This window comes from Plectropomus leopardus, chromosome 24 (assembly GCF_026936395.1).
Source record: "Plectropomus leopardus strain MGB_pleo_1.0 chromosome 24, ASM2693639v1, whole genome shotgun sequence".
NCBI classification, from domain to species: Eukaryota; Metazoa; Chordata; class Actinopteri; order Perciformes; family Serranidae; genus Plectropomus; species Plectropomus leopardus.
In genome coordinates, this window is record NC_142199.1 from 15,813,419 (window position 1) to 15,831,051 (window position 17,633).

The window sequence follows — 17,633 nt, forward strand, 5'->3', positions numbered from 1 at the left end:
TGATAGTGGATAGAATTAGCCTTGAGATCCAAATCCAGCCACTAAGAGACTTGTCTGTAATGCTTTATTGGTGTGTTTGCTGTTTGTGTGGCTCCGGGCTGCTTTCTGTGCATGTTTTTACCTCAGATAACAAAATGGCATAGCTCCGAAAAATTGTCGCAATTAGCGGCTCCATTTTCCAGCTGTGTCAATAGTTCAGGCTGCTTAGACTCGGCTCATTTTTCCTGATAAAAAGGGGTTCTTCTCGCACCTTTCGTGTGCAGCTAGTTCAGGTGCTTCAGATCAAAGACAGCAAACCTGAGAGAAAGAGGAAGAACTGGAACAATCTGACTGATTTGCATCCTTTGATAGTGGAAACAGCCTAAAGTGTCAACACTAATGTGTCCTTCGTCAAAGTTGACAGTCATTTCATCTAGAACAGCGAACACGGGAAGCATGCAGCCCAACCTGCAACCACAAATATGTTACATTTGTATATTATTATGGAGCGGGTCATTGAAACTTCTCAACCAACACTGTTTATCATTTGGTTAGGTTTAGGCAAAAGAAGCACTTAGTTATGGTTAGAAAAAGATCACGACTGGGCTCAAAATATCCAGTCTTGAAGGCACAATGGTGGCTGGAAAAGCTGCAGAAGACAATAAATAACAACAATAAACAATAATAAAAAAACAATAAAAAACAATCGCATTTCTTAGCAAGTTCCCAACAGGAAACTCAGCAATGGATTGTTCAAAAAACAACCCTTTTTGTGCTATTATCTCAGCAGGAAATGCAGCACTGTCACAGAAAAACAACAACTGCTTTTTGGGGTGCTGTCCCGGCTGGAAAAAACGACAATGGGTTGCTACAAAGCACCCACGGTCGATCCCTTAAAAGCTGCTGGAAACACATTGACAGGTTGCCACAAAACACCCACTTTTGGTAGCTAAATGTTTCTGGAAACAAATGTTAAAAAAGTGGAAGAAAACATGATTGGGTTTTAATATATATATTTAGGATAGCTAAGCCTGTATGGGTGCATAATATGGCCAGAGATGTGATCAAAAAGGGTTAAATGGGCGATTTTCATTACAAAAAGGCTGCAAATCAATCAATGTGTCAGTCCTTTGAGTTTTGTGTCTTTCTGGTTTTCTGCACAGTATAGATAGAGATATAAAGCTTTGGTCTCTGCTCTCTGCTGCCACTCACTCTGGTACAATACTGAAAGCAACTTCACAAAGAAAGGTAATCCATCACAATAAACATGTAGTCAAGGAGACACTTTTGGATTAAATTATTATGTCATTAAATTGAATGTCTCACTATCAATCACAGGACACTCAGCAAATATTCCCTGTTGCCCTAAAGAATTGATTTTCATATCCATCTTTTTTTTTCCTGTTGGATATACAATAACGGCTGATTTTAACCTTCACATGCAACATTTAGATAAAACCGTCAATGCGAGTAAATGTTTAAAAACTAATTACATTGGCAAACCTATCAAAACAGTGTGAGTAAATGTGAAGTACACTTAAATCAAAGTAATGGGCTGCATTGGGTCTCTTTGTACGTTTCAATCTCTTTTCTCACAATAGCCGTCTCTTTCAAGGTGACAATTACCTCACATAATTAACAAAGGCTCTCATTCTGGCACGCTTTCATTCATTCACTCATCTATTTATTCACACAGCCTGAATGATTTAGCCTCAGTGATGGAGGCATTGCAGTGAGTGTCCGCAGCCAGCTGCAGCCACAGCTGAGTGTTGAAGCCAAAGCAGCAGTGCCCGAGGAGGCATTTCCTCTAACAGCATCAAAAGTCCCAGAATGTATTGAATTGATACTGGCTATGATTTTTTTTCCTTCCAGTACACCCGTTTGGCCTGTCTCATGGTACCACAGTTGGGTTGAAAAAATACTTTACAATTCGTGGGAAGCGTAGCAGGTTGATGCAAAATTCTGAACACGATTCTGTGCCCAGTGTCCTGTTTTCTTTGCAAAGTTGTGGACCTCGAAAGCTGGACTCCGTGACACTGTGAATTGAGCACAAGTGAGCGAATGAAACATGAACTCAAATCAGCCACAGTCGTGGCTAGCAGAAGGCCAAACTAGTAGCAACATTTTCTCTCCATCTCTGAAACGTTTTGCCAATAATGAATATTGATAGACTGTCTTTTAAATTCTATTAGTTAATTCTTTGTCGAGTTGCTTTGCAGTGCAGGCAGTGCTGGAATAGTAGCTTTCTCTGTAGGATTCTCCGCCACTGAAGCAGGCTTTCATCAAAAACAGCTTACCCCAGCTTTAATTGTGATAAGTTTCTATATTACCTGACAGGATTTCTCATATGTGTGTAGTATCAGGGAGCTTTTACTCCCATATTCTGTTCCTGCATGTGATAAAAATGTGATCTTGCGACTATCTATTGATTTTCTGCAATGGATCGTGATTTTAGAAATTAATCGTTTGACAGCTCTGGTGATTATATTTTATATGTATTACCTCGCTGGATATCATTTGTTCACTCTTTTGGGTATACATTTCAAATTAACTACTTGAATCATGGTCCTGTCGTTTTTGTTTGAGTTAGCCAGCTTTGCTGACTTAAAGACGGACCAGTACCAAACCCAAACAACATGTTGCGCTGCTCGTCCTGCCTGGTAACAGCTTTGAATGACTGCTAATACCGTTGGCTGGCTGCTTTGAATTGCTGGAGAAGGTCAGGCGTGTTTAGACAAGCAAATCCAAAGCAACTGGTTGCTTCTCGGTCAACCCGGTGATTTGTTTACTGTCGTAGAGTCTCATGAGTCATGTTCGAGAGCAGCCACTTGTATGTTACGCCAGCAAACCCATAAGGCAGCTTTCACAGCCAGCAGCGCTCAGTCCAAGAGCTGACAGAGGGAGTGTGCATGTCCCTGAACTGTATGTAAATACAGTGTCTGTGTCCACATGCTCGGATTCACTCGCGTGTGGCACCATTTGCCAACAAAGAATCCTTTGATTTCAAATGAAGTACCCAAACAGTGAGTCATGTGCGAGTGACTTCTTCTCTTGGCAGGCCCCTTCAGTCACACGCTGTGCACCAGCCAGAGCCTCAGTGCCTCTCCAGAGACACTGTCATAGGCTTGAAATGAACTGTGAGGAGGTTCAAACGTAGAAGCGTTCACCTGTGAGACAATCGGGGTAACCGGCATGCTAAAGATGCACTCAAGTCAGCCAAGGAGCTGTCTCATCACACGCAAAAAAAGAAAAGGTAGAAAGATAGAGAAGGAATGGGAAAACAGGGTAGCAACATGAGAGAGAGAAAGAGATGGAGAGGAAAAGGAACAGAAAGTAATCCAAAAATAAAGTCTGTGTGTCTAAGGAGTACATCCCGTGGAGGTGGGTGCCCTCTCTCCTCCAAAATGTCACACCTGATATCGAACAAGTGGACCTTATCGATCTGAGCTGCTACTGTAGCTTCAGCAACTCCAGCAAAAGCACTCGGAGCCATTTCTGAGCTATTTGAGTCCAAAGTAGTGATAGTAGCAGCAGGAGAGATGGAGAGCAGCTTTCAGTTTTGGCAGTGGTAACATGTAGTCAAGGTTACAAAGTTCATTTATTTGTCATTTTACAACAAGTTACACAATGAAATGCAAGTGTGTGCGTGTTAGTTTATATTAATTTGCTCGATTTTAGATTCAAACACCACAGAGGATTACGCACTTTAAAAAATGACTGCAAGTGATCAACAAACACTGTTTATAAGTGTGCCCAAGTCTCCTCAAATTGAACACTAATCAAAAATAATGCAGTCTCACTGAAACATCCTCCTCTAATGAGCACAGACAAGGACAACGGTGGGACATACAGTAGTCTGTGCACTGGTGGATCCAGTCAACTTTAATTAGGGTTAACGACTGATTTTTTTCTTTATGCATGCAAAGCAACAGCACTCGAGGTGCTTTGATATTTCTTACACACTGGATCTGCTCAGGAGTCCAGCAGTGTTAAACTTCACTTAGCAGAGGTGGAAAAAAACACTTTGACATCTTGGGGAATATAATTATTCTCTGTCTTGCAGAGAGTTAAGTGAGAACATAGACGGCACTCTCATATCTGTCTGTTAGATGTAATGCCACAGCAGCTGATTCGCTGGGACCGGGGGGAAAGCAGCGAGCCTGGCTCTGTCCAAAGGTTACAAAATTCACCTGCCAGCATCTTTAAAGCTTACTGATTAACACACGAGCGCTTGTTTGTTTAACTCTCAGCCAAGATGGATATTTGAAAAAATATATATATATTTAAAAAAAATAATACCAGTACCCTTTTAATGATACTAATAAAACAAAAGAGTCTTTCATATGGTACCCATAATGTGAATGGAGCGGTGTGTTTTCCCGCCATATTTTTGTTTTGGTGGCATCTCGGCAAGCTGAACTGCCAACTTCACTCAAAAATGGCGCACTTGAATTCACCACACCACAGACTGTATAGGTTATAGATCAGTTACTGCTGCTGCACCAGAGACAATCGTGAGAGTCCGTCTGGCTGTACACACAGTGACAGGGCTAACTGAGGGTGTCACACAGCTAATGGTACCTAATATAATTTGGTGGTGATGTGAGTGTCGGATGTTAGCTGCTGCTGCTGTGTTAGCTCACACTGACGAGGCAGAAGTTGAACTGACCATTTGCAGCGATGACAGCGAGTATTGTTTGACTGGAGATGTTTTGATACTACTTGGTACTTGTTTTTTTTCGGTCGCAAATTTATAGCAAGATACCAAGCCCTCGATGAGAAGCAATTTCAAAGTTCAAATTGGAATATGCTGCAGCCTTTCAGATTTTCCTCAAAAGTGTTAATGTTGTTGCACTCATTTGTGCATACAGAGTGGCAGAGGTAGCTGTGTGAAAAATAAGAAAGAGCAGTTCCTGTCCACACGGTACTCTCAGAGCTCATTTTCCAGACTGAGAAAATGCCTCACACACAGCGTTGTGTGCCTGATGCACATGATTGTAGTCTTGCATTGGCCCTTCTTCTCAGTTTTTATATTATATATACCTCATTGAACCAGAGGAAATCCAACACAGAAGAGCAACCTTGTGTGTGTTTTTTTCACATTTCACATTAAAATAAACCAAACAAATGAATACATCTTGTAGTTCAAACATTTTATTAATTCAGTGCTACTTAATAAAGACTACATTTTCAAACCCCGCATAAAAAACTGCATTACCACTCGGCAACACTCAACAAAACACAGTAAAGCTGGCAGCGACCACACACTACCATGATGGAGTCTGTGTAACAGGTACAAAACACACTCTGCCCGCCTACGTGAGGTGTCACAGCCGTCCCCCATCTGTTTCAGCCGTTCACCTAATCTTTGCCTAAGCTAGGAGGGCATAAACGGTGCATTTCTCCGCCTGCATAGATGTCATTTCAAAACAGCTGTTGAGGCAACGAGCAGTTTTGGCATCAACTTGTGAGAAATAACACCGGACTTCAGAGCGAGTAATTTTTGGGGGTTTTTTGGGCTGTTTTATGTGATTTACAGAAATAGATAGATTGGTTTTACCCACTTTCCTCTTCCTACTTAAGTGTACCCTCCACAACCCCCCTCTGCCTCATGGGGGCGTAATTAAAGAAAATAATAATAATACTTATAATAACAATACTATTACTGCTTCTACTACTATTACTGCTACTAATACTAGTAATAACAATAAAATAATAACAAAAACAATAATTAAGCATTCATGTATAAGACAAAATAAACACACTGAAGGAAAAAAACACCTTTCAAAGATTTACATGATTGATTGACACTTTGATCATAAGTAAGTGCAGACCAGGATTGACTCGTATTTTCTTTCCCATTGTAAAAAAAAAAGGCCGCAGTGGACAAAGTTAAACCCACATAATTTAGGTTACATCCTCATGACTGACATTAGGTCACTTGGCTTAAGCAAAAATAAAACCTTTGGACTCAGTTTCTGACTAATTGACTTATTAAGAGTGACATTTTTTAAAAACAGGGATGACATAGAAGAGGAGGGGGAGGACAGATTGAGAACATTTGAAGAGAAAGAGGCGGACAGCTCTCCTTAGAGACCCTCCATGCACGCTGCTATGCCGTTAAAGCCCTACTATGACGAGCACCGCTTGTTAGAGGACAAAATGTCAACAGCTGACATTAGACAATCATCTGAAAATCACAGTCTTTGCATGTGTGATAGTTTCCTGCATCGGTTTATGCTCCGGTGATATCTCCCCCTAATAGGCACCCATGTGAAGGTAGTGGGTGTCACCGTGTCACGTCCCTTGGCTAGCAGTGTACTATTTCCTGTTACCATGGTTTCACCATCACAGGTCCGACTGGCCTCTTTGTAGGCGACTGTCACACATGAAATGGTCCCAGATGGCCAGCATTGATTTCATTAGCTGAGCTTCTTTTAAGAGGATCCAGTGATTTTTTTTTTTTTTATTCACATGGATTATCTCTCGTGACAGGCCAGCAACGTTTAGACAGATTTCACCAAGCACTGTCCCTTATTAACTCTGTCAGTCTGCAGGGGAAACAGAGAGACAACCCCCCACCACCACTACCTCTACCCCCCCTGCCTCTTCCTCTTTCCTCTGTGGCAGTCCGCGCCAAACACAACATATGGCAGGGAGTCAAAGCTAGATAGCACTCTGTGATGGTTGCACGACACACTGGGCTGTGACACTGCTGCTGTTCATCCGGTTATTGTATTTCATAAAATGGATAACTGCGGTCCTCATGTCTGATGGGTGAAATTATACAACAAACAGCGTGCTTTAGTCAAAATGTTGTCTTTTTAGAGACGGTACAATCAGGAATGTGATGTCTTTAGAATTGACTGATGTGATACTGATCACGGATCAGTTCCTGCTTTTAAAAATCTGAACAGAAAGCTCCCAGATAACAGATTCAGCAAAAGCCAATCCCTTTCCTTATGTCTGTTATTATATTCAAACTCAGGCTTGCTACTCCATGATGTTAATGTGCTGTATCTCTCTGTAATATGCATCTGAGAATTATACACTATCCTGTTGGAAGGCACTGCAGCTGATGCTGTTTCCTTAAGCCAAGGACTGTGCTCTCCGAAAGCTCCCTGTGTGCCCTTGACCAGCTTTGTAAAGAGGTTCATTGGTTTTTGTCAGCAGAATTACTGCACATTATCAGTCTCTCCTGGCAGACTGGCTGTTTTTTTTATTTGGCTCTGGAAAATTGCCTTTGTATGGCCTCCTCTGTTCAAAATAACAAAAAAAAAAAACCCCAGAAAACCCCAAAAACACATGAATATCTTTATAAAAATATTCAACTTAATATGTTTTTGAAAAACATGTTCAGTTGTTAAGTATTATTGCAATATTATAGGTAAACATGATCTGTGTGCTTGTTATGGAGATGACACAGTGGTCTATATATTTGCTTCGTCCTCATGAGCTCTGTCCAGAAACTCGTTTGTTATATTTCTAATGACAGTGAATTGTGATCTCAAATTGTATGCTGACGTCTCAAATGTGGTGTAGATTAAAGTAATTATGAAATCAGTTGTGTTGAAGTGCTAAAAAACTGCAGTTATTTCAATGGTCACTTGAGGTTTGAGAGGGTTAACCCCCATAGACCGCCATGTTAAAATGCTCAAATTTACCTGTTCATGACAACTATACAGAGGGTTAAATCTTAATGTAACTTGATTTACATTTAACTAAGGCTTACAGTTATGCATAATTAACCCTTGAACAGTCACGCGAAGAAATGCTTTTGCAAAAAATAAAAAACGTTATTGCCCGTAGAATATGTTAACTAACCGCATCAATTTATTAAGAAAAAAACATTTTCCCAGGATAAGAAGTGCAAAAGTCAATACAGTTTAATAAAAATCTGAAAATAAGATTTCATACGATAAACATATACAAATTAATAAACAAAAAAATCGATACAGATAACTATGAATCTAGAAAAAAAAATCTGTATAAAGCATATGGTCAAATAAAACAATTAGTAACAACATTCGAGAGTAACAAAAATAGTATTTGATAGAATTACAGCCTGATGAAAATACTAAAATGCATCGTATAAAAAAAAATGCAATTGGAAAATGGGTCGCAAAGAGTGTCAACTGTGCAGTTTGATTCCTGTTAAAGGGTTAAAAGCATGTCCTCTTAGTTTTAGACACAAAAGATGTAGAGGCACGGGCTCAAATACCGTGTTTCCCTTTTTCTCGCCTTCTTCTGTTATGATATACAGTTCTTACAGTCCCTCATGTGAATTTTTCAATGAGACTCAGAGTTCTTCCATCTGCTGCGATGCAGCTGAAATATGTCCGTCGATGTACAGAGAAAATCACAAAATGTGTTCCCACCCACACAACACATGCACTAGATGCATACCTCACCCCCGACTTTGGGCTTTAAGTGAAGTGTAAACGAGCCCATCAGACAACCAAAGAGAGAGAAATGTTTGAATCCCTTTAATGGCTTTCGTTCAGTGATGTTCACTTTTTTAAACCGGCTGTAATGAACTTGAGCCACTACAAACTCACGCACACACATTTTCACACACCGGCCTGTAAAACGTCCTCACCGCTCGCGCACTTAAACATCCCCCGAGCAAAGTAACACCCCGTTGTAGACAAAATACTCTGTTTAATATCAGCAGTCAAACACAGAGCACTGGGGAGCTGTGGTTAGCAGCCGGTTTGGACCGTGTGCTTTTTCTCCTCGCAGCTCGCTCATTTGAGCTTCATTCGATGTGAGAGCTACTCCAGGAAGAGGGAGAGAAAATGACAGTGACAGAAAGGGAGAGATTATGTTTACATCCCTGTTTTGCCATACTCTGTGTGTTTGCGTGTGTGTGTGTGTGTAAAATAAGCTACTGTAGGAAAGTATGCAAATGACCATGCATGTCTTTCGGGGATTTGCTAAATAGGATTTTTTGAGGACGATGTTTTGTCCTTTAGAGCATTTCAGAAATTATGGTTGACACCTTCTTCAGAGAGAAGGAGACCAAACTAGACAGATACCGGCTTGTGTGTTTGTGTGTGTGCATATGTGTGTGTGTGTGTCACGTGTTTACGCCGTGTGTGGAGTTATTGCGTGTGTGGTTGTCACTCCGCGTTGACGCCAGGCAAGACGCTGTCGAAAAACCGCTACTGGGAATACATTTGATTTGCAAATGAAATACACACCCGCTCATATGCAAAGACACACACGCCCACACACACACCACACACACACCTACACGGAGACACAGGTGTGTTTGTTCCCCGCGGGGATGATTTGCAACTGAATAGGCGTGTTGCGGCGGCTGACAAAATGCTTCCAGGGGAAAAACAAGCCTGTATGCACCAAGGACATGCCATTTACCAATGTTGTACCTTTTATCAATAGAAGCCCGTGAAAACACCTTTAGTTACTGCTAGAGTGGCTCTATTAAAATTCAACCAAGTGCTGTTTGCACTAACTTTCCAGTCAATGCTTACCGTTCACATTGTGTTTCAAGGTCGCCTCTCTTTACACTCACAGATGTGTGTGTGTGTGAGGGGGTGTGTGTGTGTGTGTGCAGCTCAGACGACAGCAACAGAGTTTCACTGGAGCTTAAATGTCACTAGACGCTTAACTGTATCATTTTCATTCAGGTATGTGTGGAAGCATGTTTATCTTGTGTTTGTCTGCGTGTGAGAGGGTGTGTGTGCACACGTGTGTCTATATCCGTGTGTGTGCGGGTGATTTGAGCACAGCCAGATGCTTTTGATGACCCGTAACGTCAGCTTCTCCATCTCCCCGTTGAGAAAAGCACAGGTGTTTTCGCTGATAGCTCTCTCTCTCTTTCTCTCAACCAGGAAGTCGCAACCGTCCACACCTCCGCGTCCAAAAGAGTGAAGTCCGGCAGTTTCACCCAGGCTGACCCATCAACACATCACACCATGGCCTCACCTCAGGACGCCACTCTTTGTGAGTACTTCCCATTTGGAAATTGCATTTGTAAAAGCAGAGTTAAAAAGTTTCAGAGAGCTTTGACGCAGCATCAGATGTGCTATAACATATGACAGCGGGCCGAGCTCTCTGATTGCATCATGGTTAGTCTGTCAAACAAACAAGCGAGGCTGCCGCATGCTTAATGCAACGCGGCGTCCCATTTGTTCTATGAGATAAACATTTGGCAGAAAGCAGCTTTTGAAAACTAGATTGTTCATTGCTAGATAAGGCTGCCTCCCTGGCAGGTTTTTAATGGGAAGCTGGGGGCTCGCTAGATACAGCTTCCATTACTGTGATAGTGGCGCCGTGGTGGCTAACTCCAGTTAGTTTTCCAAAGACGCTGATAGCGGTGTACACACAGATGGAGCTTACAGTGCAAGGTTTTTTTTAACTGTGCAAAACATAGAGAGCAGGTCTAACACACAGGCCTCTCAGGTATCACATGTTGATCATGAAGTCGGTGTTACTTTTGTGGATTAAACCATTTAAAGGGCGATGCTTAATTTTGGCATTGTAACATGCTCTCAATGACAAGACAGTGTGGTATAGTTCAACTGTAGGAACACTGCCTCCATTAAAAGGAGCGTTGTCACACCTCCTCCACCGTTGTCGTCTGTCTTGTTGTTGTGAAGGAAGCGTTGTATGTGGGCTGCGATGGTTAACATGCTTTAAATGAACATTTCTATTTGTGTGTGTAAAGGGAGGATAAATGAGCGTTTATAATGACACGGGTGTGTTTATGTTGAAGTTGTTTTGAAGGCTGGTGCGTCTAAAACAGAAGCTAAAGGGTGCATTGTGCTTCTGTATTTGATGCTGAGATCAAGCGGCATTTTAAGGCCCCCTTAGAGGGAGCGCAGGCTGTTTTTTGGGGCACTCGGGGTGCAGCAGAAACAGGTTATAAATGCAAAATTTGACATATTATCACCTTTTAAGTTGCTATGACAAATATGTTAATATCATAGAGTTGCCAGTTTGTGCAACCAGCAGTCACAGAGCAACGTGAGCATTTATTTTGGAGTTTCTATGAATGTTTGTTCAATACTCACTCTCTTTCAGGTCTGTTTTTGATCTCAGTTTCTGAGAAAATATCTGGCTCTTAAGCCTTTAAACTGAGGGCGGTGAGACTGAACCAAAACAAAAAGTTGTAGGCTGTAAGATTAAAACATTGAGCTTTAGAGACACAAAAAAGAGCTCTGTAAAGCTGAGGGGAGCTGCAGTTCGGTGATAATTATCTGTGGGTTTGTTACTTTGAGCGACACCTTTCACATACAAATATTCATGTGATCCATTATTACTATGTAAATATTTGGCATCGCTGCTTTAATGTTATAACCCATCGTCTTTATTTTGTACTCCGTTTTCTCTTCTACGTCTCGGCAATATAATCGTCTTTACACGTCACGGCAACGCAAATGGAAATTAAAAAAACAACGAGAGGTGGTGATTGTGGAGAGCAAGAATCTAAAGCGATGGAGGCGTTGACAGGCCTCAAAGTGGTATCGAGGTGTTAAACACACACACACACTCTCATAAACTTAACCATGCATGCTCGCACTCAATATATTCACACACGCAGCCTGAGAGCCTCTCCATCTCCACCTGAGATCAGTCAGGCATCGTCGCCCTGCGAGTCTCTAAATCTCTGTGTCGTGTCTAAAATTGGAGCTTCTTGACAATCCTGCTGCCCTGACTGAGCGACGGCTTTTGTCTTCGCTGTCAAGTTGTCAGTGACAACGGGACATAATCTGCCAGGTCAGATGACAGGAGGGCCTACAGGAGCTGTTCTCTGTAAAGCCACAACGTGTAAATAACTGTGCTTTAAGCAGATGCAAAGCTCACCTCTAAATCTCCGCGCTGCTGCTCTTTCTAAACAGCCTCCTTGTTTACTTGCTTCCTCTTGTATAACGTCGCCAGAATCACCTCCATGAAACTGTGGCTGCCTTCGTGGAACAGACAATAGTGGGAGGAATGCCTTTTTATTTTATTATTTAGCGGCTGTGTGTGTGTGTGTGTGTATTTTTATTAGTCTGTGTCTGGTTTAACTTGTCAGACACACTTGGCCCAGGAGAATTTGTGTGCAAATGCTGCCAATTGGTGCTTGATCTGCCAAAAGACACTTTTTTGTTTTAATTAATCTCCTCCCAGATTTGTCTGCCAAATAATGATGTCTTTATATTATTGTCCTTAGGAAAAACAAAGATTTTCTTCCTGTCTGTTTCAGATCTCATCGCCTCAGTGTCTATTATCAGACACAAATTAGCCCTTAATATATGATTGATGTTTGTAAAATGAGGTGAGACTATAATGTGAATTAATGTAAGGTTGGTACATGGTTCTTCCGGGTGAACCAAAACAATGTCTACACTCTGTGGAGGCTTAGTGTCTTAATGTGGTTATTCTCTCAAATCCTTGACATTTAAACATAATGTTTTTTAACCTTGCAGAGCAAATACATCCTCATAATCTGAGTGCATTTTATCATAATTACACTCAATGTCTTTGCTTTCACCTTGACTAATGGTCTGTTTATCCAAGCAATTATTATTCATATTATTTCTGTTTACTGGCTCTGCTCTTTTATGTTACCTGCATTTCATCTTTTAAACTTTTAAAAGACAAGATGGAAAAAGTTGATACAATGAGGAATAAAATGCTCAAATACACACACAAGTTTGCAGGTAGGCTTATTTTATTATGGTAATTTATGTAAGCTGGCTTTGGTTAGCAAACATTAGATAGATGTGATGTGGATAAATGATAATGGTTACAATGGTCACAATAAAAAAAAAATGGTCACAGTAAATATGGTGAACTTGTGGTCCAATTGGTAGTACACTGTAGCAGTGCTAATCACGGTATCATGACTTAAGAAAATTCTTTTGAATAGAAGGGAGAATTTAATTTCGGCAAAAGTTACATAGTCCTGCTTTAAAGGAATAGTTTAGCATTTTGGGAAAAGCCCCTGTTGGCTTTCCTGTTTAAGGCCCAGACACACCAAACCAACATAATAAAAACTAGCGGTGACGAAGGCCGACTGCTGCATTGCCTCGTGTTGTGTTTCAGCCAAAAAATTGCACATAAACACACCACAAAGTATGCAACCCACGGTCCTCCGGCACATATGTTCTGCTCCTGCATTAGTGGGAATAACCGTCCACACCAGCAGACAGCGGTGTGCTATGATGCTAGTCGGCCAGTAAGCAAATAAAGAAAATAATCCTTTTTGAACAAACAGAGCTTATTTAGCAACGACACAAACCATCAGGAAATGCAAAGACTTGGGCAGCAAACAGTACTCAGTGACGCTGACCGACAGCTGACTGTTGGCTTGGTGTGTCAGGGCCTTTAGAGTTAGCTGAGCAGATTGTTACCCTTCTGTACACTAAAAATGGAGCAGCAGGCAACAGCTGATTAGCTTTGCTCAGCAACAAGACTGGGAGAATGGAGAAGCAACAGGCACGACTCTGTCCACAGTCAAACCATCCGCCTACCAGCACCTCCGAAGATTAATAACTAGCAGGAAGTGAGCACATTGGTCGCTCATCCAACCATCTCAGGGGAAGTTCCCTTCTGTGAAAGATTATTTCCTCCCATGTATTTTTCGCCCTTACCTTTCCTTGTTCTCGTGTTAAAGTTTAAAGCTGCTGATAACTATTTAAAAATAATAATTAATACTACTTTTAAAAGACCATTAATAAATCTACCTCGTACCTTGAAAAAGCAGCCTTTGTGAATACTTTATGTAACTCCACCAAATTTATTTTAAAAGTACATTCAGACTGGATAGCATCATTAGGGTACGGTCACACTAACCATTAGTTTGAACACTCTGAACAGAGGACGACCGGCCATGTAAAAGAGACAGTTAATGATTGTGATTGGCATTTTATGCCATTGTTATTGTTTATAAAGTGCTGCCGACGTGTGTTTTTTTGTTACGTTATGCCTCTTTTGGATGTGGGATGCCGGGATGCAGGCATGATGCTGCTGTTGTTTGGTTCTGTGTAAAAATGCAAAAGAGGCATGAAGAAGGGACTGTAGCGGTTCTGTGGCGCCATCTGTGTGAAAAAGCTTATTGTCTGCTGGATGTGACACATATAAAACTGGCTTGCTAATAAGTACTGCAGAATATGGTGTTATTAGTACATTTTCTTATTTCTGTCATTCCTTATCCGTCTCCTGACTCACTGCCAGCTAGGTTGCATCTTTTATGTGGAGCAGTTTGTATTTTCATGGCAATATTATTCAGTATAAGCTGGTAAGACGTGGCAAAAAAAAAATCAATGTCCCCTTGACATTTACCTCCTTGTTCTTGGTCAAGGCTACAACTTTGCTGGTCAAAGTTCACTGAAGTTGAACTCGCAATGTGAAGATGCAAATTTGCTTCTCCACCAGAAACTAATATTTTATTGACACCTTTGCTCACATTGAGTGAAAATAAATTGGAGATTAATATTTATCTGAATATATATCTGAATAGGTGATTTATCATTATTTACAATGATGTCATGACACTGAAATGTAATATCTTAAACCCTCATCTTCTCAGCCCCCAATCCTGACTTTTGACTCGACATTAATTACGTTTACGTGCGCAAAATAATCAATTTTTTGCCCTTATTCAGAAAAAGAAAATATTTTTACAAAGCTGTTTCCATGTCTAATGAAAACCAACACTCCCGTTCACATGCAGCTGTGCATACTCTGATTAATGAGTCGTTTATCACGTCAAAATGTGGAAAAATAGAACAGCTAGAGCCGCCGATCATTTTGTTTTTCTGTTTTTCATTAAATAGTTGTTTTTTTCACAGTTTCCTACCAGTGGCAGACTTGTTGGACTCTCTTTCCTTCCTCTGCCGTTTTTAACAGGTTGGTGAGTGATATTTGCACGTATCCAAAAGCCTTTCATAATGTTTAAAAGCAGCTGTCGTGAGTTGATTTGTTTACGTGTCCACAAAATACTGAGCGAACCATAAACGGATGAGAGGCCGTGTGTCACAAACTGCAGTAGAAACCCCCTGTTGAGACTCATATTCTAAAAAAAATGCTCTTTATATGACCCTCATCAAATTCAGAATATTGTGATAATGGGAATAATAGAGGAATATTGCTGTGCGTGTAACTGTAACTGTAACAGGTGAAATACCCTGTTAGTCATTCGTATTGATCAATACATCCAGATACAGCACTTTAGACAACACGGAACAATTCATCTATTTATTGACAGCCTACTCTAACAAATTAAAGATATTTATCGTATGTAGCGCTTTATTTTCTCCAAGTTTTTTCAGTTTGAAACTCACTTGAATGTGCACTCTTCAGTTTGGGGAGATTGTCAGACCCCTTCATTAGGTATTCTACAGGAGTGTGTTTATTTTCCACTTTAGGAACAGGAAATCCATGTGCAATTTCAGTGGGATTATCAGCAGAGTGCAGCTTCTCCACGAGCCCGATAACCGCGCTTTTCTCTCGTCAATGTGCCAGGGTGGGCTCCCGGAGAACACCCTGTGTTTCATATATGAGGTCGGTAAACAGTCATCACCGCAGCAAATAATATGGAGAGAAAAGGCATGAACGATTCCTGCGGGGGTTATAGTCTTTCTCGTGTTGTCAAAACGGATGTAGTTTTAAAAGAGTGAACCAAAGGTCGCTTGTTTAAAAAAGGACCTTTGCCACTGCTTTAGGGCAACGTCTGTCCAAGAAAGACATACCCAGAGGGAGAGAAGAAAGAGACAGGATAACAATTTGGTTTCCTATCTTCCACTTAACTTCAGACTGATTACGTCTTAATCGGGAAAGGTTTCTCGCTCAGTTCTCTGGAGCCTCTGCCCAGCAGGCACTGCGATGAATTTCCTCACTTTGTGCCGGTTGCAGTTCCTCGCCGTCCATCTGAGGAGCTGCCTTTGAAAAAAGGTTCAAAGAAAGGTACACTCAAGTCCGCTTGGCAGAATGTTTTAAATCATTCACGACATTGAAAAGAGGTTGAGCAGCTTTTACCGGCAATATTTAACTCAAGAGGGACATGGCGAGCATGTATCTCAGACCTATACAACAGCAGCTTTTTAGCACGTTGAACTTAGTGTAGGAGCCGCGCTATCAAAGTGTTTCTCTGGGAAAAAACATGTCAGAGAAGCAGTGATCTTGTTGTAGTGGCAACACTTGTGTAAGTGATGCAGTGCACATGAATCTGTAATGCACACACACACACACACACACACACAGAGGCAGAGCTATGGAAGGAAAAAGTATAGCGAGCCCTATTCGCACGGGACTAGTATTATCCGGGGAGCTCTTATAATTTCTAATATTCAGAGTCATCTGGGATCTAAATCCTGCGTGAATCTGCCATGTCTGTTAGTTATTATGTCTTAATACCAGTCATGTGCTAATCAGCATGGTGATTTGAGGTCATAATTGAGTGTTTTTTTTGTTTCCTTGCTGTCCTTTTCTGCCTCTTTCTGGGTCGGTAATTACAGAGGCTGCATAGGCAGTTATAATAAAAAAGTTTTGACAGCATTTTTGAAATTGAAATTTATTTTTAACATGTCTAAAAAAAAAGAAAAGGTAAGAATGAACATCTAAACATACACAAGCATACAGGCATATCCTAAAAGGAGTGGGAAAACCACTCGAGGTGTCACAGTTTGTGTCGGTGATGTCAATTTCGGTTCATTTCGCTTTTGATAGCCTGACACCCATAAACCGATAATTGACTCATTGAGCTCTAGCATCACATTTTAAAGCACTATCCATTTAGAGGAGGTGAAATTTTAGCGTTTTGTGATGTAAATGTTTTGCCTTTTATTTTATTTTCTGTTGGCTGTGTGAGGAAGGCAGCTGGCCATATTAACATGCAAAAACATAATGCCCGCTGCTTCCCCTCTGCTCTCCTCTGATCAAACAAGGTAGCCAGGGTTGCTGCGGATCCCTCTATCATCTAAAAATAAGGCCTTAAATGGCATTATAATGTCTTAAATCAATGTTAAAATTTAAAAAAATGCTTAGACATGGAAAGTAGGATAATATGAATCTGTGTTTTAAAATCACAAAAAATTGGTAATATCTATTTTTAAAAAATAATTTACTAAATTTCCCTTGCACTACTGTCAAGCAGATAAGGATAAAAAATACATTTGAAGTAGAGACGCAGACTTGGACAATGGACAGAGCCAGACTTTGCTTGCAGTCTCTATGCTAAACTCGGCGAATCACTTTCTGGCTTCTGTTTTTAGCGTATGAGTGGCACCGTAACAATATTACCATCTAACTCGAAAGTAAATAAGCTGCTTCCTAAAAATCTCAGCGTCATACCTGTTTTTTGTTTTGTGAACATATCATAGTATAAGTCATATAAGTAAAATCCTCCTCACTTTCCCAAAGTTTGACTGAAGTTGTGTTTGCATGACTGTGACGCAGTGTGTGTGAAATCCCTTCTGTGTGTGCTGAATCATGAAATGCCGTGGTATTTACCATGCTAACAAGCAGTGATTTCAAATGCCAAGTGTCTTCCTGCTCTGCGCTGCGTAAATGAAAGATGTGCTAAGTGTCTGTGTCCCGGCTGTGTCTGTGTCCATAAGCCTCCTGTGACATAAGGTTAAGGGCATGTTGGGTACCTCGATCCTAAAAAAAGCCAACCCACATCCACCTTCCCTCTCCCCCTA

At 41.0% G+C, this 17,633-nt stretch overlaps 1 protein-coding gene across 2 annotated transcripts in view; it reads left to right on the forward strand.

The window, feature by feature from the left end:
* xirp2a (xin actin binding repeat containing 2a) overlaps nucleotides 1-17,633 on the forward strand; it is a 65,096-nt gene that overhangs the window by 19,377 nt on the left and 28,086 nt on the right. For both annotated transcript variants that reach the window (XM_088074125.1, XM_088074126.1), the window contains exon 3: nucleotides 9,837-9,948. In XM_088074125.1, the coding sequence (XP_087930251.1) occupies nucleotides 9,837-9,948 (112 nt within the window). The remainder of the gene's footprint in view (nucleotides 1-9,836; nucleotides 9,949-17,633) is intronic.